Source organism: Vicugna pacos, chromosome 24 (genome assembly GCF_048564905.1).
Source record: "Vicugna pacos chromosome 24, VicPac4, whole genome shotgun sequence".
Classification (NCBI taxonomy): domain Eukaryota; kingdom Metazoa; phylum Chordata; class Mammalia; order Artiodactyla; family Camelidae; genus Vicugna; species Vicugna pacos.
In genome coordinates this window covers 2107374-2131350 of record NC_133010.1, presented here as the reverse complement: position 1 = coordinate 2131350, position 23977 = coordinate 2107374, and the positions used below count along the sequence as shown (strand labels likewise).

Genomic DNA, 23977 nt, shown 5'->3' with positions numbered 1-23977 from the left:
GTGAAGACCGAGGAGTGTGCAGGCCCAGGAGTGTGCAGGCCCAGGAGGGAGCAGGCCAAGGAGTGTGCAGGCCCATGAGTGTGCAGGCCCAAGAGTGTGCTGCCACAGGATCGAGCAGGCCCATGAGTGTGCATACACAGGAGGGTTTAGGCCCATGAGAGAGTAGGCCCATGTGTGTGCAGGCCCAGGAGTGTGCTGGCACTGGAGAGAGCAGGCACAGGACTCTGCAGGCCAAGGGGTGTACAGGCCCAGAAGTGTGCAGGCACAGGATTTTGAAGGCCCAGGACTGTGCAGACACAGGAAAGGTCAGGCCCAGGAGGAAGCAGGCCCAGGAGTGTGCTGGCACGGGATGGAGCAGGCCAAGGTGTGTGCAGGCACAGGAGGTAGCAGGCCCAAGAGTTTTCAGGCCCAGGAGTGTGCTGGCCCAGGAGTGTGCAGGCAACAGGATGGAGCATGCCCAGTAGTGTGCAGGCCCATGGGTGTGCAGGCCCAGAAGTGTGCAGACACAGGAGTGTTCAGGCCCATGAGAAGTCAGGCAATGAGTGTGCAGGACCAGCAGCAGGCAGGATCAGGAGTGTACAGGCCCAGGAGATGGCAGGCCGAGGAGTGTGCAGGCCTGGAGAGGGCAGGCCCAGTAGTGTGCCGGCCCACGAGTGTGCAGGCACAGGTGTTTGCAGACACAGGAGTGTGCAGACCCATGAGTGCGCAGACACAGTTGTGTGCAGCCCCAGGAGTGGGCAGGACCAGGAGTGTATAGGCCCAGTAGTGTGCAGTTGGTGTCTGCAGACACAGGAGTGTGCTGGCCCCAGAGTGTGCAGACCGAGGAGTGTGCAGGCCCAGGAGAGGGGAGACCCAGGAGTTGCTGGCCCAGGAGTGTGCAGGACCAGGAGTTTGTAGGCTCAGGAGGGAGCAGGCCTGGGAATGTGCAGACACAGGAGTGTGCATGCCCAGGAGTGTGCAGATAAAGGAGTGTCAAGGCCCAGGAGTGTGCAGGCCATGTCGGTCCTGGAGGGCAGGATGCCGTGAGCAGAGGAGGCGCTCTGCAGGGCTGGGGGCGGAGGGCGGGAGGCCAGGCGGTTTTAGAGTCGGTGGTGAGGTCTGGAAAGGGGCAGAGCTGCACCAACCAGGTGTGCGGACCTCAGGGCGTGAGGCTGGGCGCCTGCCGAGGGTGTTCCTGCAGCAGTGCTGGCCGTGGGTGAGGATGTGGTGGGACCAGGGCTGAGCCAGCAGGGCAGAAGGAGGGGGAGTGGGGAGGAGGAGCGGGGAGGAGGGCGCCAGGGGGTGCACAGTGGACCGGTCACTGGGAATCTGCAGGTTTGGAGGCGCTCTGCTATGTGGGGCTCCTGGCCTCCCTGGGTCTGGGGACATGGGTGTGATGTGACTCGGAAGGAGGCCGGGTGCGCTTCGGACAGCACCCCCATCTCTCCCACCCAGGCCCAGTGCTGATGATCGTGTTGCAGCCTCAGTTTTCCGTCCACTGTCCCAGCAACCCCTTGGTGGTATTCTGAGCAAAGACAAGAGGGTGAGAGTCCTGACTTGGCTTTCCTTTCCTGTGTTTCCAAGTCCACACTCATTCCGCAAGTCGCACGACAGGCCAAGAAATCGGGAGACGCGGTGTCGGGGTAAAGAATAGTGAGTTTATTTGGAAAGGCAGCTGACCGAGAAGATGGCAGGCTAACGTCCTGGAGAGCCACCTTCTCCGAGTGAGAATTCAGGCTCCTTTTACACTCAAAAGCAGAGGGGTTGTGGGTGGTTGGTGCAAACTCCTTGGTGCAGGAATTCTTTGTTTTTGCAGTTGTGGGTCAGCTCATGGGGCCCCTGTAAAACCTCTAACAAAACAAATGTTTCTTTCTGTTCTGCAGCTTGTTGTGTGTATAGGAGAGGAAAAGAGCTCTTATCCTGAAGGCTGAGAGCCTTGAGAACAGGCTCTCCTGTCAGTTTCAGGCTGAAGGCAACATTGTTTTACAAAAGGGGCAGAGCTTGTAAGACAGCCTGGAAAACAGCAGAGGGTTAAAGGAAAAAGAACAGATCTAATAGGCAGTCAGATTTGGTCTTTTCTATTATACCTGCTGCCCCAGCAGGGCTGGCCTCAGGGAGGAAGGGCGCCCCCCTAGCCACGAGAGCCGCCTGCAGGGGGTGGGGAAGGCAGGGAGGGGGTCTGCCGTGCTGGTCATGGCTGATATATGGACAGTGACTGCAAAGTTAGAAAACCTCTGGGTTTTCCCTCTTTAGGAAGGGAGAGGGAGCCTCAGCATAGGTCCTTGAGCTTCCGCGAGGGAAGTGGCTCGCAGCCCAGGTCGGCTGTGGGTGCCTCTGGGGGTGTCACACCTAAGGGGCCCTCTGTGGACGGGTCCTGTGTTCTTGGCACTGACGTGGATTTTCCTCCTCCTCTTCCCCAAGGGGCCGCAGTGGCTCCGGGGGCAGCTTCCAGCCGATTACGGCCATCCTGCTGTCCTCATGCACGCCCAGCAGCTGGACGTCAGGCTGCAGCTGGACCACGGCTCTGCCTCGCAGGTAAGAGGAGTCCTGCTGCTTCCCTGGGGGCTGGCAAGGGGGTCCCTCGGGAGTGATTTCGGTTGGGGGCTCCTGGCTAGACGTCGCAGCCGTGTGAGTGGCACCGTTGGGGTGAAGGAGGCCGGTGCCAGGGACAGGGCAATCTCAGGGGTGTGCAGGCCCGGAGAGGGCAGGGCCAGGAGTGTGCAGGCCCAGAAGTTTGCAGGCATAGGAGGGAGCAGGCCAAGGAGTATGCAGGCCCAGATGTGTGCAGGCCCAGGAGTGTTCAGACACAGGAGGTTGCAGGCCCAGGAGTGTACAGGCCCAGGAGTGTTCAGGCACTGGAGTGTACAGGCCCAGGAGTGTGCTGGCACAGGAGAGAGCAGGCACAATGGTCTGCAGGCCCTGGGGTGTGCAGGCCCAGGAGTGTGCAGGCCCAGGAGTTTGCAGGCTAAGGAGGGAGCAGGCCCAGGCTAAGGAGGGAGCAGGCCCAGGAGTGTGCAAGCCAAGCTGTGTGTAGGCATAGGAGAGAGCAAGCCCAGGAGTGTGCTGGCCCAGGTTTGTGCAGGATCAGGAGTGTGCAGGCCCCGGAGTGTGCAAACACAGGAGTGTGCAGGCCCAGGACTGTGAAGCCACAGGAGGGAGCAGGCTGAGGAGTATGCAGGACCAGGAGTGTCAGCCACTTAGGAACTCTGCCGCCCCCTGCAGTTTTGATCCTGCCAGGGCTGGAAGCCGTAATTAGCCAGCTGAGGGAGGAAGGAAGGAGGTGGCCAGGAAGAAGAGGTATGCCCTGCCTTCCACCCCTCCTGCAAGTGGTCACCCAGCAGCCTGGCCTCGCTGAGTAACTAACGTGGTATTTTCATAGTCACGCGGTTAAAAAGTTCTGAAGTGTTATACCATGCTCCCACATAAATCTCAAATTGATTCAAGTTTTAATTGGTGGAAATAAAAGCAAAAGATAAAATAAAGTGAGGAAAGCGTGTAAACATCAGGCTGAGCCACAGAGAAGTGTCAGCAGACGTGCGGAAACACGTTTCCATCTCATCTGCAGAGCGTGTGTTGGTTTCTCCAGTTTGTACTCAATGAGACGTATTGCCACAAGCTCTGAAAGCATGAAAACAGCTTTTTGCTGTTTGCATGTGCTAAATTCCCTGGAGACTGGCTTGGGCCCAGAGGGATGGGGAAAGGAATGAACTGAGGGATGAGATTTAGATATTGTTGGTGGGGAGCTCTCTGGGGGACTAGGCCTTCAGCATCCTGTGGTTCCACCCCACTCTAACCACAGTTGCATATTGGGCACACTGGCCTCCTGGCCTCTGTGCGCACTCACAGGGACACTGGCTCTGGAGGGACAGTTGAGGGTCAGTTGAGGGTCAGTGCTGTTGCTAGGCTACGACTGTTCCGGACCAAACATTCCGAGCCGTTGAGCTTTGCAGCCAAGGTGTGGCAGCGAGACCTCTGTGGCTCTTCTGTAGCGCCCGCGCTGAGACCGGAAGGCGGCAAGAGGCCAGGAGGGAAGTGAGCGGTGTCGGAAGGCGATAAGCCAGATGAAGAAGGGACTTGTTAAGTTAGCGAGATGGGTGGGCTTCACCATCCATCTGAGAGAGCTCAGGAATCGTGAGAACTCCGTGCCTGGGTATTACGTCCACAGCGGTGAGCTGAAGGAGTTCCACAGAGCCGCATATTTAGGTTACAGGCGTGAAGTGCAGGAGTTGCTGTCACGTAAAAACAATGTCGTAGACAGCAGAGACAGGAGGAACAGGTAACAGGGACGGGGCGGGGCGGGCCTGGGAGGAGCTGCCAGCTATGGTTGTAAGACAAGAATTTTAAATTGCATTCCCACGTCAGAGATGTTGAAGTGTGAGACAATGAGCATGTTAGAATCATTGAAGTACAGTGTTCTCTCTCATCCTTGCAGCAACAGAGTAGATAAGACTATCATTCTACTTCATTGAGATGTTGTCTTTGTAAAAGAGTAACGGTAACAATAATAATATTACCTAACAGTTATTGAGCTGTTAGTTTGTGCAGGGAACTGCCAGACACTTTGCATAGCTTTTCATTTAAGCATCACAGTGGCGTCCTTTGACGCCACTACTACTTGATACCCATTTTGTTGATGAGGAAATTGAGGCACAGACAGGCTAAGTGAGAGCTATTAAGTGACAGTGTTGAAGTAGAAGTCGGACCCAAGTTGAGCTGAATCTCAACAGCTTGCCCTTTCTATTTAGACAGGTAGTTCTTCCATTAATGTGGTGAGTGATAAGAGCTAATAAATACTCTTCTTTCCCCATAGAAAGAACTAGGATAAGAAGACTAAATGTTAGTTTTAAACGGGTAGGAATAGCATGCTGTTGAATGTTTAGAATTATGTGAGTAATGTACCTTTGAACTAGTACGCTCTAATTTCCTGAAACATCCTCTCATGTTCGCAGGACTGCCCTACACTTAGCCTGCAGCAGCGGCAAGTCATCAGTGGTGACTCTCCTCATACAGTGGAAGTGTGATCTGAATGCTCGTGATGAGGAAGGCAAGACAGCTCTCATGAAGGTGTGTAGCAGCCAACCATGTCCATGTGAGGTGGATTCGATGTAATTACTTAGAATAAAAATGAATTTATCTGTTTTAAATATAACGAACTGATGGAACTTGAGGAATGTTAACTTGGAATGCCTAGCACTTACAGTCTGTTTCTTGGCGTGATACCAACAGGCTGTAGAATGCCAGGAAGAAGTATGTGTCACTATCCTGCTGAAACGCGGTGCTGACCCAAATCTTAAGGACAACTGTCAGAACACTGCTCTGCATTACGCTGTCTTGGCTGAAAATACATCAATTGCAGCAAAGCTGCTCTGCTATAATGCAGATATCGAGGCGATAAACGAGGTATAGCTGAACTGACTTTATTTACAAGATATTTGAAATATAGGGTCTTTTCTAGCGACAGGTGTTTTATTTATAGTAATACGTATACTGATGACATCAGGTCCTGTTATCATGGAAACAACTCCGAAGCCAAGGCCAGGGGCTAGATGTAGTGCCCACAGAAAGGGCAGAGCTCTGTCGCCCAGCTGCACTTCTACCCCAGAAGAAACAGCTTCCCATTAGGAAGTGCCTGGGAGTGGGTGGTAGGCTCAGAGCCTACAGAAGGTGAAGGCTTGTGGGCAGTGAAGTGATGGCAAGGGCTGGCTTCCTGCCTGGGGATGGGTGGGAGGAGGAAGGAACCCAGTACCCAGCAGAGGGAGCTGGGTCACTGCACCTGGGCAGGGGAGGCGGCAAACCACAGGCCCTGAGCACCCCAAGATCCCAGGTTCTAGAATCTGGGCAAGTGAGGTCAGGTCATGTTTGACAGCCAGCAAGGGTATTCACTTGTGCTGGTGACCACATGGCCCTCCATGTACATCTCGGGGTCTTCCATGCTCAGCCTGGTGTAGCTCCCCTGCAGGGCTGTGGCTGTGGGTGGGGAGCAAGTGATGGCGAAGCTGGTCCTCCTCCTTTTTCTCCTGGCTCTCCGCTGGAGATTTTGATTGAATAAATCTACTCAGGTCTGACACAAGTATTTAGAAATACTTCCCTGAGATTCTGATACAACCCTTGGTTAAGGACTATTGAATGGATACGTGTAATACATGTAAATTCACAGATCTCAAAAATAAGACATCACTGGAAGAGCAGGGGTTTGATAGATGCCGCTTCTTTCAGTGCTCTCCTTTCCGGCCATGTTAGCCTGACTTTTATCCTTCTCTTCCTCTGTGATTGAGGAGTTTACTGATAATATTACTGGCAATATCTATTGCCTTGAAGAATAGCTCCTTTTCCCTTCTAACCACTGATCATTCAGTGGCACTCAGACAGTCTTAGAAACTTGGTTGTGGTGAGTGATTAAATAAGTAGAGTCGGACCCTTTAAAGATTTTGCACCTTTTGTTCCCATCCAGGTCATTAGGTCAACAGGGTGTTTCTGATTGCAGTAATAGGAAATCATGAGCCTTCTTTTGGTTAAAGCTGTGTGACGGACTCCTGCAATATATCTGTTAGATTCAGTGAGCCCTAGCATAATCAAGATGACAGTTTTTTTAAAATTTAAGTCTAATTGATTTACAGTGTTGTGATAGTTTCTGGTGTACAGCAAAGTGATTCAGTTATATATATATATATGTATATATATATATATTTTTATTCAGTTATATATATTCTTATTCAGTTGTATATACATTCTTAGTTACATATATATTCTTATTCAGTTATATGTATTCAGTTATATATATATATTCTTATTCAGTTATATATATATTCTTATTCACTTATATGTATTCAGTTATATATATATATTATTCAGTTACATATATATTCTTATTCAGTTATATATATACATATATTCATATTCTTTTCCATTATGGTTTATTACAGGATATTGAGTACAGTTCGCTGTAGTATATACAGTAGGACCTTGTTCATCTATTTTGTATATAGTAATTTGTATCTGCTAGTCCAAAACTGCTAATTTATTCCTCTCCCACCCCCTTTCCCCTTTGGTAACCATCAGTTTGTTTTCTATGTCTATGAGTCTATTTCTGTTTTGTAAATAAGTTCATTTGTATCGCATTTTTAGAATCCACATATTAAGTGATATCCTATGGGATTTGTCTTTCACTTTCTGACCTCACTCAGTATGATAATCTCTAAGTCCTTCCATGTTGCTGCAAATGGCAGTATTCCATTCTTTTTCATGGCTGAGTTGTATTCCATTATATATAAGTATACCATGCAAGATGGCAGTTTTAAACATCAAGACCCATGACATTAGTAACAAATTGGAATTGTTTTAATAATTTAGTTTCAGCCATCTCATGAACTAATTATCCATTTGATTAACAATTGGGGAGAATTAGATACAGGTAGATTGTAGTTTTAGTAGTCATTGGAAAAATTCTTGAAGCGGGTATTTTGAGCCTTTTTTAAATGTATTTATTTTACAATATACTTTTTTAATTGAGGTATAGTCGATGTACTATATTATATATTACAGGTATACAGTTGAGTGTTTCACAAATTTTTAAGGGTTATGCTCCACTTACGGTTATTACAAACTATTGGCTCTATTCTCCATGTTGTGCAGTACATCCTTGTACCTTATTTTTTGCCTGATTGTTTATACCTCTTAATCCTAATTATCCATTTGATTAACAATCAGGAAGAATACAGATAGATTGTAGTTTTAGTAGGCATTGAAAAAATTCTTGAAGTGGGTATTATGTGTCTTAATCACAATTTTTATTACATGTTGGGGCCCAGTGTTTTCGTAAGACGTATGATTCTAAACAAAGGCAAGGTTTTACATACAAATACTTGATTTATACCCAACTGTTTGGAAACACAGCAAACATAAAAACACAAGTGGGCTGTAGACTAAACATGGCCCTGGATATGTTCAGTTTGTCTCCACACATTGAGTCAACATTTCAAATTTAGGAGACTTGTGCAGAGATCTACACTTCAGAACTTCTAAAGAATCAAATCTGGTCCCCCTTGAGCCCAGGCTCCTATGTGGTCTGCTCTGCAGAGCTGGCCCCTTCTCGGTGGGGTGTGTGTTCTCCAGTTTGCTGTCCTCACTTGTGACCTTCACTTACTCGGGCTACCTATGTTGCCTCTGTAAGCATTTGAATTTCCAATTCTTGTGGTATATTTTGATATGTATTTCAAGATTTTAAAGACAGTCTATATTAATTTACAGTCTACTTCATATTTTATAATAATTCCTTAAGAGTGGGATGGAATTTTTCAAATTAGATTTTGTAAGTTGGTTTAAGAAAAACTTTTTCTTTACATGCAAATAGTCATATTCGCATTGAAATGTCTGCAAGCTTTATGAGATTAGTCGTAGTTGTAATTGGATAGGTTATGCATGTTGCAGAGAGTATGGTATCTTTCTCCTCAGCATGGCTCCTTAGAAATGTAGTTGATTCAGTAGCTGAATGGTTCTCTCTGGAGCAGTGTTTAGAGTGCCAGGAGGAGTAGTTGAGCAGTAAGGTAACTAGAGAATGCCTGATACACGCTGCGATAGAAGCGAAGGTTCTTCGAACCAGCAAATGTCTGAAGTGAGTTTCAGAGAATGACTTCACAGGGAAACTTTCAAGGAGGTCAAGGAGGAACCTTTTAAAGAGAAGGAGCACAGAGGGGCGAGGAGGAAGGGGCTACTTTTTATTTATAGTGTATGTGTAAGTTCAGAAACTTAAGTTTTTAAACTCAGTTTTGAAATTTATATGTAATTTTACACATTGTCAACTGTTTTTAATATTTTACAGTATAAATACACACCACTTTTACTCGCCATCAGAGAGAACAAAGAAGAAATGGTCAAATTTTTGATAGAGAATGGGGCAAATGTACATGCAGTCGACAAGCTGCAAAGGTACAATAGTGTGTTCTCTCTCTCTTTCATTTTAAATCTTAATGTTGTTCTAAAGTAGTAACAGCCAATCAGAAAGGTTAACCTAATAAAAAGAGGATTAACTTAGAATCAACACATCATCAGTTAGGCTGAAAAGGAATTGTTCTGCCTGGTGTTACAAAGAACAGTATGCAGCAGGATTCATCTTCCTTTATGATAGTGACTGATGTCATGTGCAACCTGATTGTTTTGGTCATACAATCTTACAGTAGTTCAGGGGTTTCATTTTAGTTTTATTAGTATGAACTCTAATTTTAATTTACCTTATGAGACAGTGTTGAATTACTTCATTCTTTTATAATTTGTTTTAACCTCTTCTTGGTATATATTTTTTTCTTAAAAGATGCATAGTAAACAAAGAGGAGTTTGTTTTGCTTTTTGGATGACTGCTTTAAATTACTTTCTTTGAAGGATACTGATGTTATTAGGTTGTCATTAAGTGAGTATCACTAAGAGAGTAACTTACCAGATACTGTGGGCTCATCAGTTTTTATCCTTTTCATTTCTAGTACATTTTGATGTTTTTATTTTTAATTGATAATGGTAGAAGGAAGAAAAATAGCTTTAGTCATTGAATAAACATTCCCATTAAAGAAGACAAGTCATTGGTGGATGATAAAGAGGAAAGAGCTGGGCTTTAGAGTCAGACGAGGTTGAATTCCCAGCTCTCCTGCTGGCCAGGGGTGTTACCTGGGGGACATGACTTAGTACCACTCAGTATGTTTCCTGACACGTAAAGGAGGGTCGTAGTACATCCTTCAAGGGTGGTTGTGCCTGAGAAAGACCATACGCAGACTATTCAGGTTAGTGCCGGGCACATGCTCCTCAGCGTGATTCACTGCAGCCGTGACTATTTTTGTTGCCGTTTTTATTCATATTACTGTTTTCAGCCTGCAAACAGCTTCTCCTAACCTGACCTCTAGCTGATTTTCAAGTATTATACTTCAGACGAGGGAAGAAATGGGGAATCCTTTATTTAAATCTTTACCTGCTTCAGATAAGTGACCTCAGCGTCCTTTCTTGTCCATCAGAGGACTTTAAATTAGCCACTTCTACTGTGTGCTACCCAAGTAAGACAGGAGGCTTCTTTTTTGTCCCTCCATTTTGGCCTTGGAGGTAATTTGCAAAGATGAGCACTCGAGCATGTAAGTGGTGAGTTCTCCAGGGGTGGGCAGGATATTAACTTGGTAAAATAGATCAGATTAACTGTCTAAGTTGAGCTATCTAAGTTCCTAAGAGTGAAGTTGTCTCTTTTATTCTAGATCAGCACTCATGCTGGCCGTACATCATGACTCACCGGAGATAGTCAAGCTGCTGCTTGAGAAACGTGTTAATACTGATTTGCTAGATTTACACGGATGGTTTGCTGGACGATATGCTTGTTATAATGGTTTTAAACAGTAAGTGTTTACATTAAAGTGCCAGTTATCTCTAAACTGAGGTTGGAAATGACCTGTTACTTGTAATGAGACAGGTAAGAGTTCCTAGTTGGGAGCAGGCACTTTGGGGATGGCAGTGAGACCCTTCACATCATCAGCTGGAAACCATCCAAAGGCCAGACTAGTGAGATGGAGCAGTGGGCACAGGGTTCTTTATCTCAGGGTTTGTAAGACCTTTATCCTTAGGGTCCTGCTGTTCTTCAGTTCATTCCAGTGTAATCCCAATGCATGGGGTACAAATAATGTCACATACCTGATTTTTCTAACGAGTTATTTGGGTCTTGAAATGTTTAGTAGAGCAGAAAATCCTGTATTTTCCTTTGAGGACTTTCTTCTATAATCTTCCTCTTGAATTTTCCAGGAACCTAAGGGATTCCCTGGGGCCACAGTGACAGTCCTCTCCCACAAGGCACAGGGGCGGGGCGAGGGCATGCTAATCGTTCTCTTGTTTCCCTTGATTCTGTTGCTGCAGCGTTGGTACTAAAACTAGTTTTAACAGGATCTCCTTGGCAGCTGAGTCTGGGGTCTGGATGTTGCTGTCTAAAGACCTTTAATAAAATTTTAAAAGAAGAAAAGGAAAAAGAAACTGGTCCTGCAGTCGGGCCGTGATTGACCTCTGCTCCCGGGACGCCCGTACTGATCCAGTTTCCGCGGTCTTCGTGGCCATCGACACGTAAACTTCTGCGTGACGGCTTGTTTAGTTCTCATACATACGCTTGTATGAGGTCATATATGTATAAATGAGTTTAGCTGCAAGTTATATACTAGCTGAGGTGCCCTGAATTATAAACCATGAAGAACAGCTAATCACTGTAATTTGTAACATTTTCTGAAAACTGCCACATTTAAATGTTACACCTATGAAAGAAAACACACATTGGGTTTTATTTGGGATTCTCAAGTAGTTCCAGCATTTAAGTTCAGGAAGAAATTATTCCATTCTGCCACTAATTCTCTGAGCATCTGGGGGATACATTATTTCATTAAATCTTCGTAATACTTCTATGAGTATTAATAACTAACTGCCTAACAAGACTGTAAGATCCCAGTTTTATAAAGGGAGACTTTGAGCTGAAGAGAAGCACCTTGTCCAGGAACAAATAGTTGTTGGTTATAGAGTTGGGACTTCTGAGCTCGAGATACTTACCACATGTCAGGCTCGCTCTAGTTAACTTACTGAGCTGTACGGCCTTTAGTTCATGACTACTTCACCTTACTTTTTTTCTTTTCAAATTATACATGCTAAATTTAAAGTTTGTAGATTGTATAAATTTGAAGGATATGGGACAATTGAAGTTTTGATATTGCCTCTGATATTGTCTGAAATAATCTATGAATTTAATATATTTGGTAATTGTTTTTCATATTAGTATTCAAGTAGTAATATTTATTTATCACGTTTTTTATACATAGCCTTTACCAACTGATTGTCGACTACAGAGCCGGAAGGATACCAAATACTCCCCCTCAAAATAGCGACCTAGGACAGAGTTCAGGTAATAAGTTACTCTTGTTGGGCCTACCATAGATAAGGAAGTAAGATTGAGGAACTTCTGATAATGAAAGAGCAGTGAAAAAAGCCAGTGTGTAAATTTCATGTATGTTTTTATTTTTTAATTAATTTTTTCTTAATGGTCTAGTGTGCAGAATTATTTGAGAAGTTAATTGTAGGTAATGTAAAATCTGGAACAATATTGTCTGAAAAGAAATTCATTTATTTAATCATGGCCCCTGAAATCCCATATTATATCTTTGTGTAGATACGAAAAACAGGTTTTTTACTTTGTTGTACATTTCCTGTAACATTATAAGAAGTTGGCCTTGTTACAGAACTGGCTCTTTAATTTTTACAGCAGTTGGATTCCATTGGGTAAATGAATGCTAGTTACTGCATAGTGATTAGCCTCACTAAAAAGTGATAGTCTTTAAAACTGGGAGCTCAGCGATACCTTCCTGGTGCTGTAAACAAATGGCCAACAATTGGAGCTGCACAGCTGGGCCAGTGTGCAGCATACTAACGAGATGGTATTTTAAAGATACCTAGTGATAGTGCAGAAGTCAGGAAAGCAGTGCCTTGTTGAGAAGCACTGGTTACTTTTCGCATCATTACACCAACAAGGTCCCTCTTACCGATTTCATTCCTCAGAAGTGCAGAGTGCGACATGTCGCCTTCATGAGAGTCAGATGTTTTCTTCTGTTTTGGGGATACTTGTCATGAAACTATTTTGTTAGAACAAGATTTTCTGTTGCCATTAGTTAAAGGGTTGTGATAATAAATACTCAAATAGCACAACTCAGGACTCAACAAATTGTAAAGAAAGCACAGAAGTGCTTCACATTAAAAAAAAAAAAAGACGACGACTGTGTTGCCTAGATGTGACCCCTAGCGTGCTGTTCAGTCTGAACTGTATGAGGGCACCTTTAACTTGGTAGATTTTGATCAAGCAAAGAACTTCTGTTGTAGGAAATACAGAGATGGAATAGACAGAGTTTTGGTCTTCAAGGTGCTCATAACACAACAGAGTTGTCCCTGGTTAATGTCTGTATTTTTTTAAACAGGACTTACAAAAAAAACATTCTTATCTGTTAATTCATCCACTTAACAGATGACTATCAAGTGTCGTTTAGGTACTAAGCACCACTCTGACATTGCAGAATGCAAACAGGTCACAAGCACAGTTCCTGGCCTCCAAGAGCTTGCTACTGTCATCCTCATTTTTATGATTGGCTTTACTTTATTCTGTGCTTACTGTGTCCCAGAGCCCACTAGGACTTTGTAACTGTCTTTATGTACTTTTTAATTGGTATTTAATATGTACCAAATACTTTTAAGTCCATGGTGAGGAAAGAAGTTTTTTAAAAGTGGGTAGGATGTCAGATAAGCCATGCAGAGAAAGTAGAAGTTTACCAGGGAAGGAGGCAGAGGGCAGTGTTTGGTGGGTGGAACATCTTTGAAGATTACATTTGGCAGAAAGGACAGTGGTGCAGAGGCTAAGATGTGCCAGTGAACTTTGCAGGATCTATGAGTTTCATTTTGTTGGTGCAGAAAGGATGCTGTAGTAATGGTTGGGAACGAGGTGACTACCTCGCTCAGGCATGCTTCTGAAAGCCTTTCGAGTACTATAGAAAGGAGGAGGTCTGCTGTAGACCTTGGGAGATTTGTCAGAATGCTTCTAGCTGCAAATAATAATAGGAGCCCTAAGTAACAGTGGCTAGAGCAACAGGAGTCAGGATTGTTTAGAAGGTTCGGTGATGTCATCAGGATCCCAGACGCTATCCCTCCTTTAGCTATGAGGCTGCTGGTGTTTGATGTCACCTTTCCTGGTCTGCTGATTAGCAGCAGCTCCAAGCATCATCTCACATGACAGTATCCGCAGGCAAGGAGGGCTGCTTCTCTCTGCATGTTTTCTGTTAACTAGGAAGGAAACAGAGACGCTTCCGGTAGACTTCCCCTAGCATCTTATTGGCTGGGCTACATCACATGCTCATTCCTAAAGCAGCCACTGGGAAAGGAAATGAAGTTACTTTGATGACCGTAAAACAATCATTTCTCTTTTTGCAGCTAAGGAGAGCTTACCTTCTTCGCATACTGGGGCAGAAAACATCCAAGAAAAGTTGCAATTGTCCAGCAAGGACAATGAAGAAGAAAAGGACACTGGGGCAGAAAATATCCAAGAAAAGTTGCAATTGTCCAGCAAGGACAACGAAGAAGAAAAGGATGTCGAATTGGGAACCAGCAATGGCAGCTGCATGGATCCACTGAAGAATGTTGAGCAGAAGAGTAAGAAGATTCGATTTGAGTCTTAGGGTTTCCTGTTATGACATAAAGCAGGGATGCACAAGCTTTTTCTGTAAAGGGCCAGAGAGTCAATATTTTAGACCATGTGATGTCTGTCACATCCACTCATGTCTGCCATTGCAGTGTGAAAGCAGCCCTAGACCGCATGTGAGCAAATAGGGATGACCGTGCCCAGACAACATGAGGTTGACAAAGCCGAATGGCAGGGTGGGTTTGTCCCATGGGTGTCGTCCAGAAATACCATGCTATGTAAGCTTGACATTGTCAGTTTATGATACTGATTCTACTAATGATTATCATTCTTTTGTGAGTCTCATAAAGTTTGGTTGGGATTTTGGTCCTTGTAAACAGCAGTTCACTTTAAAATATCAAATTTGGATAAACACCCTCTTTTTTTGATAAATATAAAGGAGGGGAAGTGGTTTTTATGCATTAATTACTTGCCAGGAGTATACTCAGTATTCACTCAAGTGTGTAGTCTCCAGGTGTGGTCCCAATGGAATGCTTTTTAACAAAACATTGATCTCATACTTTTAATATTCTGTATTTTTCTATTGCCCAAATAAATTCTATTTTACTTTCTTCTTTAATAGAGATTTCAGTGATTAAGGTTGCACCAAGTTTTGAAGACATCTCTGTAAGCAGGTAGGATTTTATGGATTTTTAAAAATTACATGCTGACTGAGGGAACACAGAGAAAAGAAACAAGGCTTGTTGAGTGTCCTACTCTGGGTTAGACACCTATGTACTTGGCATTTGTTACCTCGTACAGTCACCACAACAGCTTTGCAGAGTAGCTGTGCTGTTATAGCTTACTTCTAGTAAATTAGGCAGCTGTAGCTTAAGGAGGTTGACTAGTTGACCCATGATTCCATGGTTAACAAGTAGTTAACCTGTGACTTAACCATCAGGCAGCCTGGCTCCCAAATCTGCTTTCTCATCCCTCAGCATAGACTTGTGTGACTTGTTTGTTTAAAGAAATGAACTCACTCATTTTTGATGTGTATTTTTCTCCAAAGTATTTCACCCAAACATGATATTGATGATTCACGGCCTCCATCAGATGGTAACTTAGATCTTGCTCCCAAGGTAAAGTGTTTTCTTGTGAAATTAATTTTTCTTCTCTGAATTTAGTTTTGTGTAGTATTTACTCTTAAAATTTAGCAGTGTTCTGCCTATCATTGTTTTATGTTTGTATGAGAAAGTTGGTCAGAGTAAACCGTTTTATTAAAATATGGCAGGTTTTTCTTCTTTTTTTCTTTTCCTTTTTTTTTTTTTTAACTTTGGTAAATACTGAAGATGAGGCTGAAGCAAAATGGACTAGAAAATAGATCGTGACAGCAAACTTGTACCGTGGAAAGGTTTCCCACAATAGAGGAGGGTGTGAAGCTTGGCCAAGGATAAGGATTCTTTGACTTTCAAACCACACTGACAGCATTTGTATAATACTTGTGCCTCAGGGACCTCTTCAGTGCACAGAGCTACTTACTGTGATAGTCATGGCCTCTTCCTGGGGCCTTTCAGTTCCAAAACTTACGTAGCATGTATCTTTTTTTTTCCCCCTTGGACACTTACTATTTTGGTATCAGAGAGTTGTGAGGTAAGAGGGTTGTTTTGTTTTTTGTTGTTTTTTTTTTACTTTATTTCTCTCTCTGGTTCTGCATTTAAGACTAAAATAATAGTTGAAATTCTAGTAATTTAGAAATTAAAATTCTGTTTCTCAAAATCCATATTATAAAGAGATTCCTCTGTGTTTTCTAAATTATCCCATTATGAATATATTCAAAACTCTGCATCTAACTGAAGAATACATGTTTTCCCTAAAATAACAGCCAGCTTTAAAAGTAGACTCTTAATAACAACCATATGATGAAACCTATTTCAGAATTCTTTCATATTACAGTTTTAAAAGGTATGTCCAGTCCCCGTGTCCCATTCTAAAATTTCAAGTTTCAGACATTTTGTAGTGTAGTTATTTACATATTCATCTTATAGCCCCTGCATCAGTATACACCGCTAGAGATTAGGGAACGTAATTGTGCATTTCCTGGAGCACCTAGAATAAGGTCTTAAATGTAAGAAGCATTTTAGTATTCTATGAATGTGAGTGCATGAGGAGACATGGAATTCTGCACCATGCTGCAGGTGATATAACATACACACTCTATCATAATGAAATCTATTTGAATTCTAAAAATATGACTTAAATTTCTATTCCCTTTGTTTAGGCTGTAAAAGTTCAGTTGTTATGAGAGGAAATATGTCATAAATGCCGAGGAAATAGATAAGAAGTATATGATAAATAGGAAAAGGTTACAGTCTGTTTTTCAGTATCCACCAACTGTGAGCTTAGAATTTGAGATGAAAACTTTTTAACCTTCTTTTAGCCCCCTCTCATGTTCCATGAAATATATCTTTTCAAGCTATCTATTATCCTTAGAATCCTGATTACCAGTTCTTTGTCTAGGTGGAAAGCTGATGTGTTAGGAACTTTCCAAAATCTATTTTTTTCTCCCTCTAGTAATAATTTGCAGCATTCAGGTAGTGAGAGATGACCATGTTCAATTGAGTGACTTACAGTGACAAAATTTAACTGTTACTTATAGCAGTGTTTGCAAACAAACAGTTGTGGAGTAATACAAGTCAGTATTATTGGGGATATACTATGAAGAAAGGCCTTTGTTTTATATATATGTTTTATATGCCATATATTTTCATATTTTTATAAAATTTGCTGAATAATATATATACTTGCATATATAACTTATATATTTTTATATATATAATAAAAAGGTAAAACAGAGGCTTTCACTCATCGTATACCCCTAACAATACTGATACATCCCTGATCTATTATATATAAATGCTGAAATGTATATATTTCTCCACATGCCTTGTTATACTTACATTTTCCTTTTTACTTGCCTTAAGTTTGTACTTCACTAGTCATGTCTCATTTTTTCTTTTCTTCCTCCTCCCCACTTTTTTTTTTAATGATTTTCCCCAAACCTAATATTTCTCTGCAGAAAACACTTCCTCGGTGTCTGCTCTTTCAGTCCATCTCACTCTGCCTCTGTGAACATATTTAGTGACAGCTTTCTGTTTACTATGTGTGTGGCTTTCACTCATGAGTCATTGCCCCTCAGAATTACTTTTGTTCTTATTCCTCTTTCTTAGAAGTAACTGACTATGAACAACCATTTGTCTGTAGCTTTTTGGCGAATGGAATAGAAGTAGCTTATACTGTTTGCTGTTCTAACTCATCCAAATAAGATACTGCTAAAAAGTAAACTCTCATATTTCCCCCATGAGAGATCATTCACACATATATAAATCATGCAAGCACATTTCAAAATACAACCACCACTTTAAATTTCTTAATGTGAGGTTTTTCCATAGGACTCTAAATTATCAGGTATAAGATTTTGTTCTAGATCATTTTGGTCAAGAAAGTCATCTAATGGATACCATAGTGTTTGTATAATAATCAATGAGGGGTAAAGAAAGTAACATTTTGGGACCCCTGAGGTTATCTGTCATAATCCTCACCCCATGAGAAGATGTAGGTTGGTAAATGACAGACCCGGGACTTGAATCCGTATCTGAATGACTCCAAAGCCAGCGCTCTTTGTGTTAGATCATCTAGGAATGGGGAATGTTACAGTTACTTTATTCAATTTCATATTTGTTGTTCTTAAAGCTGCAATTTTCTTCTCTAGAAAGTCCGGCATCCAAGATTTGCCAAGCTAATTCGGGCCTGGGAAGAACCCGTGATAAACAGTAAGTTATTTGAAGACTGTCTTTTTGTGTTTTCACTGATGAGAAATTACAGATCATTTCATCTACCGTACCTTGTTTTCACTACAGCAGAGGCAAAAGATGGTGTTTTGAAACCAGGAACTAGCACCGTCTTTGAGGACCATAATTCTAATAGTGAAAATGAAGATGCAGTTAGAACCTTTTCCCAACCATCCACTGAAGTTTCAGGCTTTTCTCATCCTGCCTTCCCAGCACCGGAACCTCTCACGTCTTCAGTAGTCCTTGGTGTTTCAGAGGTAAGCCGTTTTGTTTTTAACTTTTCCTTCCTGTGCTTTTTCACTTACCGTCCCCCTGATTCTCATGGGGATGAAAAGGATCCTACAGAGGAATGGAAGTCCTCAAGATCACAATAGAAAACAGTGTGACAACAAGAGAGGTACATGTGCAGGACTGAGATTTGTAAAGGTTGGTGGCAATAAACAGTTCTCAGATATGCCATCAAGAAAAGAAAGAGTAAGAGAGCAACAGGAAAGAACAGCTGGATGAATATGAAGATGGGCAGGGGTACAAAGGGGAAGCGTTCATCTAATAAGGACAAGATGTATGAGTGTCAAAATGAGAGAGATGATTATACAGACACAGCAGAAATAGTGGGGTTAAGTGAGAGCAGGAACTCTATAGCACACATTATGACAGAAATTATCTCTAATTCAAATTAAGAGAAGGAAAAGTCAGGTCATGGAAGAAAGTGCTCAGACTCTTCTGAAGGACATAGAGCTGATTTTATGAACAACAGAAAGAAAATTTGACCCTCACCTTTTTTCTTTTTGGTTATACAAGTTTGTTTTTTAATTCAAATGTAGTTGATGTACAGTATTGTATGAGTTACAGGTGTGCAGTAAAGTGATTTGGTTATATACATATATATATATATATATATATATGTATATATATATATATATAAATATATATAAATTTATATATATATATATTTTTCTTTCTTTCCCATTATAGTGTTTTTGTGAGATATTGAATGCAGTTCCCTATGGAAGCTAGTTTTAACTTGAAGTTATTTTTTTAGATAGCCTCACATTTAAATTAATGAAGTGATGTCTTATATTTAATCTAGCAAATTTTGTCTCTCCATTCCGTCCCCAGTAACTGAGTTCTAGTTTTCCATGTGACTTATCATGCTGTTTCACACCTCGACCTTTGGCTCAGGCTGCCCTTTTTAGAACCCCCTTCACATCTGCTCTTTGCACTGGGTCTGTCTTTTAAGACACAGTCTGGTCTTCCCAGCATTCCCGGAGCTATTGACATGCAGCAAGTCTCTTCTCTGCTTTGTGCCCTTACTGTATCTGTTCACTTCAGGTGTAGAGCTGTTGAATGGTAACTTGTCTGTGTTGATTCGTTTTCATGTGTCTCTACCTCCCCTAGAGTATAGAGCAGAATCTGTCTTTTATGTATATTGCCAGCTTCTCCCAGGAGAATGCCTATGATTTGATGGATACAGTAACTATATGTTGTCTTCCTGACTGATTGGTTGAATGACCAAGTGTAGGAATATGATGTTTTCTGATGTTGGGTTTTTGTTACGTTGTGTTTTGTTTTTATAGGGAGAGGCAAGAAAGCCAAAAACTGGGGGAAAAGAGAACGGCACTCGGGCAATTGACAGTGTTCTAAAGGAGAAGGCAGATCAGAGCAAGTTGATTTCTACTGATGGAGATGGAGCACACAAAAGTGACAGAGGTGGGAAGTCAGGGAGCATCTATGGGTTTTCTTCTCTGCTTAAAAGCTAGTGTGGTTGGAGGGGGGAGGGTATAGCTCAGTGGGAGAGCACACGTTTAGCATGCACGAGGTCCTGGGTTCAATTCCCGGTACCTCCATTAAAAAAAAAAAAAGTAGTGTAAAAAATCTGAAGTGTGTAGATCCAAATCTGATATCCATTTCTTCTTAAGTGTTTTTCTTTTGCCATCTTCCTTCATAAATATCCCAACTACGACCAAGTTTTCTTCCAGAAAATGCTTCAACCCTCTGAAATTCTTTCGTGCCACTTTAATTTATTGACATATTCATGAATCAAGATAGACTTATGTGTATTTAAACTTCCCAGTGGTGTGTGTTCTCATTAATGTATCTGTGACTGCATTTTGTAGATGCAACACCAGCATTAAGATTCAAAGGAAAGAAAGATGCAGAATCATCCCGGGCTTTTGAGGTACTGTCTTCTATTGTTATTATGTTCAAATGTAAGCATTGCGTGATGTTGAAACATAAATGGAGGGATGTTTTGACTTCACTTTCTCACTTTTACATTTGCCCAGCAAAATTTTGGTTCCTCACTTTAACCCTCACTTAGTAAAGTCATTCCGTGCTACATGTCATGCCACTGCAGAGTGCACTTGTGTTAATTTTCCAGACTCGCCTAATGAAACTGCTGTATGTAGTGCAAAAGCCAAGGCTTAGAAGTCACAGGGAATCGGTTTGGGTTCTGAAGTTACATTTTCTAAAAACTGAAGAAAATAATTCTTGGTCGGCCTGTGACCAGATGTTTGTTTCTTTGTTATAAGTGAATGTGTAAAACTCTTAGATTCAGAGAGAAACAGGTTGTACTAAAAAAAAAAAAACACAAAAAACCGGTGTTTTTGTTTGTTTAACCACTTTGACCTTGGAAAGACAGTGCCTGCGACTTGAAAGTATTATTATATTTGGATTGTCAAGTAGATCTGCAGCGAACATTTCAGGAGAAGCAAAAGCATGGGGAATAGTAATAAATATGTGGGATTAAAATACCGCCAGTTTGGTTTAGTGATGTTTTACTGAGGACAGCCCATTTTGGGTAGAAAATAGCATGCACTGAGTACCTTTATGGCGACCGAACTTGAAGGAAGCTAAGTACAAGGTAGTGATGACCTATTGCAAGGTGATAGCCATGGAAAGAGGTCAGAAGAGCCTGAACTCTTGGATCTCGGCAGGTCCTGTACTTGAAGTCAGCAGACGTGGTAGCATCCTGGTTCTGACCCACTGTGAGATCTTGGAAAAACTTGTCTGACTTGTTTGAATGTCAGTGAGCTCGTTCAAAAACATGGTACTGTTGCCTACCTCTCAGGTTATGTGTCATGAACAAAAATGTGGTAACAAATCTGAAAACACGTTGTCAACTGCCAAGGGTGCTATAGAAATGTAAGAATGATCACAGTGGCCACTAGTGACCTACTGAAATGTTGAGGACACCTTTTTAAAATCTGAAGGACAATAAAGTGGGAAAGTTAGAGCGGGCACGGGGATTTCTCACTTGGGGTATGTTGAGTGTCGGTAGGCTATTATCGGAGATCTCCGATAGGTACGTAGTGCTTTGGTACTTGACGCCTTCTGGGGATTTTCCATGTTTTGACCTTAAATAAATTCCTGTTCCTGAACACCAACTAGCACCAGGCAGTTAAGACACTGAATGTAGCAGCTGAGGGGTTAGGCTGTAGTGGCAGGAACAGAAGAACAAGTAAACAGGAACCCTGTATCAGGGACAGTAAGTCCTTCACATAAGGAACGTGGAGAGCGTGAGGTTCGACAACAGTGGGGGAGTTTGTAGTTAGGACGAGGGTGGAGTAAGGGTGGAATTTAGGTAGTCAGGAAAGAGCTGAGTGTGACCAAAGCTGCCAGGTGACGGACAGGAAGGAGCCAGTCACACGAAGGTCCAGGGGAGGGACGTTCCAGACAGAGAACAGTGGGTGGTGAGAGATGACCATGTTCAATTGAGTGACTTACAGTGACAAAATTTAACTGTTACTTATAGCAGTGTTTACAAACAGTTGTGGGGTAATACAAGTCAGTATTATTGGGGATATACTATGAAGAAAGGCCTTTGTTTTATATATATGTTTTATATGCCATATATTTTCATATTTTTATAAAATTTGCTGAATAATATATATACTTGCATATATAACTTATATATTTTTATATATATATAATAAAAAGGTAAAACAGAGGCTTTCACTCATCGTATATCCCTAACAATACTGATACATCCCTGATCTATTATATATAAATGCTGAAATATATATATTTCTCCACATGCCTTGTTATACTTACATTTTCCTTTTTACTTGCCTTAAGTTTGTACTTCACTAGTCATGTCTCATTTTTTCTTTTCTTCCTCCTCCCCACTTTTTTTTTTTAATGATTTTCCCCAAACCTAATATTTCTCTGCAGAAAACACTTCCTCGGTGTCTGCTCTTTCAGTCCATCTCACTCTGCCTCTGTGAACATATTTAGTGACAGCTTTCTGTTTACTATGTGTGTGGCTTTCACTCATGAGTCATTGCCCCTCAGAATTACTTTTGTTCTTATTCCTCTTTCTTAGAAGTAACTGACTATGAACAACCATTTGTCTGTAGCTTTTTGGCGAATGGAATAGAAGTAGCTTATACTGTTTGCTGTTCTAACTCATCCAAATAAGATACTGCTAAAAAGTAAACTCTCATATTTCCCCCATGAGAGATCATTCACACATATATAAATCATGCAAACACATTTCAAAATACAACCACCACTTTAAATTTCTTAATGTGAGGTTTTTCAATACGACTCTAAACTATCAGGTATAAGATTTTGTTCCAGATCATTTTGGTCAAGAAAGTCATCTAATGGATACCATAGTGTTTGTATAATAATCAATGAGGGGTAAAGAAAGTAACATTTTGGGACCCCTGAGGTTATCTGTCATAATCCTCACCCCATGAGAAGATGTAGGTTGGTAAATGACAGACCCGGGACTTGAATCCGTATCTGAATGACTCCAAAGCCAGCGCTCTTTGTGTTAGATCATCTAGGAATGGGGAATGTTACAGTTACTTTATTCAATTTCATATTTGTTGTTCTTAAAGCTGCAATTTTCTTCTCTAGAAAGTCCGGCATCCAAGATTTGCCAAGCTAATTCGGGCCTGGGAAGAACCCGTGATAAACAGTAAGTTATTTGAAGACTGTCTTTTTGTGTTTTCACTGATGAGAAATTACAGATCATTTCATCTACCGTACCTTGTTTTCACTACAGCAGAGGCAAAAGATGGTGTTTTGAAACCAGGAACTAGCACCGTCTTTGAGGACCATAATTCTAATAGTGAAAATGAAGATGCAGTTAGAACCTTTTCCCAACCATCCACTGAAGTTTCAGGCTTTTCTCATCCTGCCTTCCCAGCACCGGAACCTCTCACGTCTTCAGTAGTCCTTGGTGTTTCAGAGGTAAGCCGTTTTGTTTTTAACTTTTCCTTCCTGTGCTTTTTCACTTACCGTCCCCCTGATTCTCATGGGGATGAAAAGGATCCTACAGAGGAATGGAAGTCCTCAAGATCACAATAGAAAACAGTGTGACAACAAGAGAGGTACACGTGCAGGACTGAGATTTGTAAAGGTTGGTGGCAATAAACAGTTCTCAGATATGCCATCAAGAAAAGAAAGAGTAAGAGAGCAACAGGAAAGAACAGCTGGATGAATATGAAGATGGGCAGGGGTACAAAGGGGAAGCGTTCATCTAATAAGGACAAGATGTATGAGTGTCAAAATGAGAGAGATGATTATACAGACACAGCAGAAATAGTGGGGTTAAGTGAGAGCAGGAACTCTATAGCACACATTATGACAGAAATTATCTCTAATTCAAATTAAGAGAAGGAAAAGTCAGGTCATGGAAGAAAGTGCTCAGACTCTTCTGAAGGACATAGAGCTGATTTTATGAACAACAGAAAGAAAATTTGACCCTCACCTTTTTTCTTTTTGGTTATACAAGTTTGTTTTTTAATTCAAATGTAGTTGATGTACAGTATTGTATGAGTTACAGGTGTGCAGTAAAGTGATTTGGTTATATACATATATATATATATATATATATATATATAAATATATATAAATTTATATATATATATATATTTTTCTTTCTTTCCCATTATAGTGTTTTTGTGAGATATTGAATGCAGTTCCCTATGGAAGCTAGTTTTAACTTGAAGTTATTTTTTTAGATAGCCTCACATTTAAATTAATG

General features: G+C 41.8%; 1 protein-coding gene across 3 annotated transcripts in view; it reads left to right on the top strand.

The window, feature by feature from the left end:
• LOC140688961 (ankyrin repeat domain-containing protein 26-like) overlaps positions 1-23977 on the top strand; it is a 72121-nt gene that overhangs the window by 8730 nt on the left and 39414 nt on the right. The window contains exons 2-17 of one of the 3 annotated variants that reach the window (XM_072948942.1): positions 1435-1522; positions 2401-2514; positions 4929-5043; positions 5206-5379; positions 8798-8904; positions 10206-10343; positions 11796-11878; positions 13945-14163; positions 14775-14826; positions 15201-15270; positions 17901-17961; positions 18049-18236; positions 19557-19689; positions 20097-20158; positions 22846-22906; positions 22994-23181. In XM_072948942.1, the coding sequence (XP_072805043.1) occupies positions 5038-5043; positions 5206-5379; positions 8798-8904; positions 10206-10343; positions 11796-11878; positions 13945-14163; positions 14775-14826; positions 15201-15270; positions 17901-17961; positions 18049-18236; positions 19557-19689; positions 20097-20158; positions 22846-22906; positions 22994-23181 (1542 nt within the window). In that variant the 5' untranslated portion in view covers positions 1435-1522; positions 2401-2514; positions 4929-5037. Of the gene's footprint in view, positions 1-1434; positions 1523-1957; positions 2297-2400; positions 2515-3921; positions 4256-4928; positions 5044-5205; positions 5380-8797; positions 8905-10205; positions 10344-11795; positions 11879-13944; positions 14164-14774; positions 14827-15200; positions 15271-17900; positions 17962-18048; positions 18237-19556; positions 19690-20096; positions 20159-22845; positions 22907-22993; positions 23182-23977 lie in introns of those variants that run through there. The other 2 variants (XM_072948940.1, XM_072948941.1) reach the window with 2 other exon arrangements.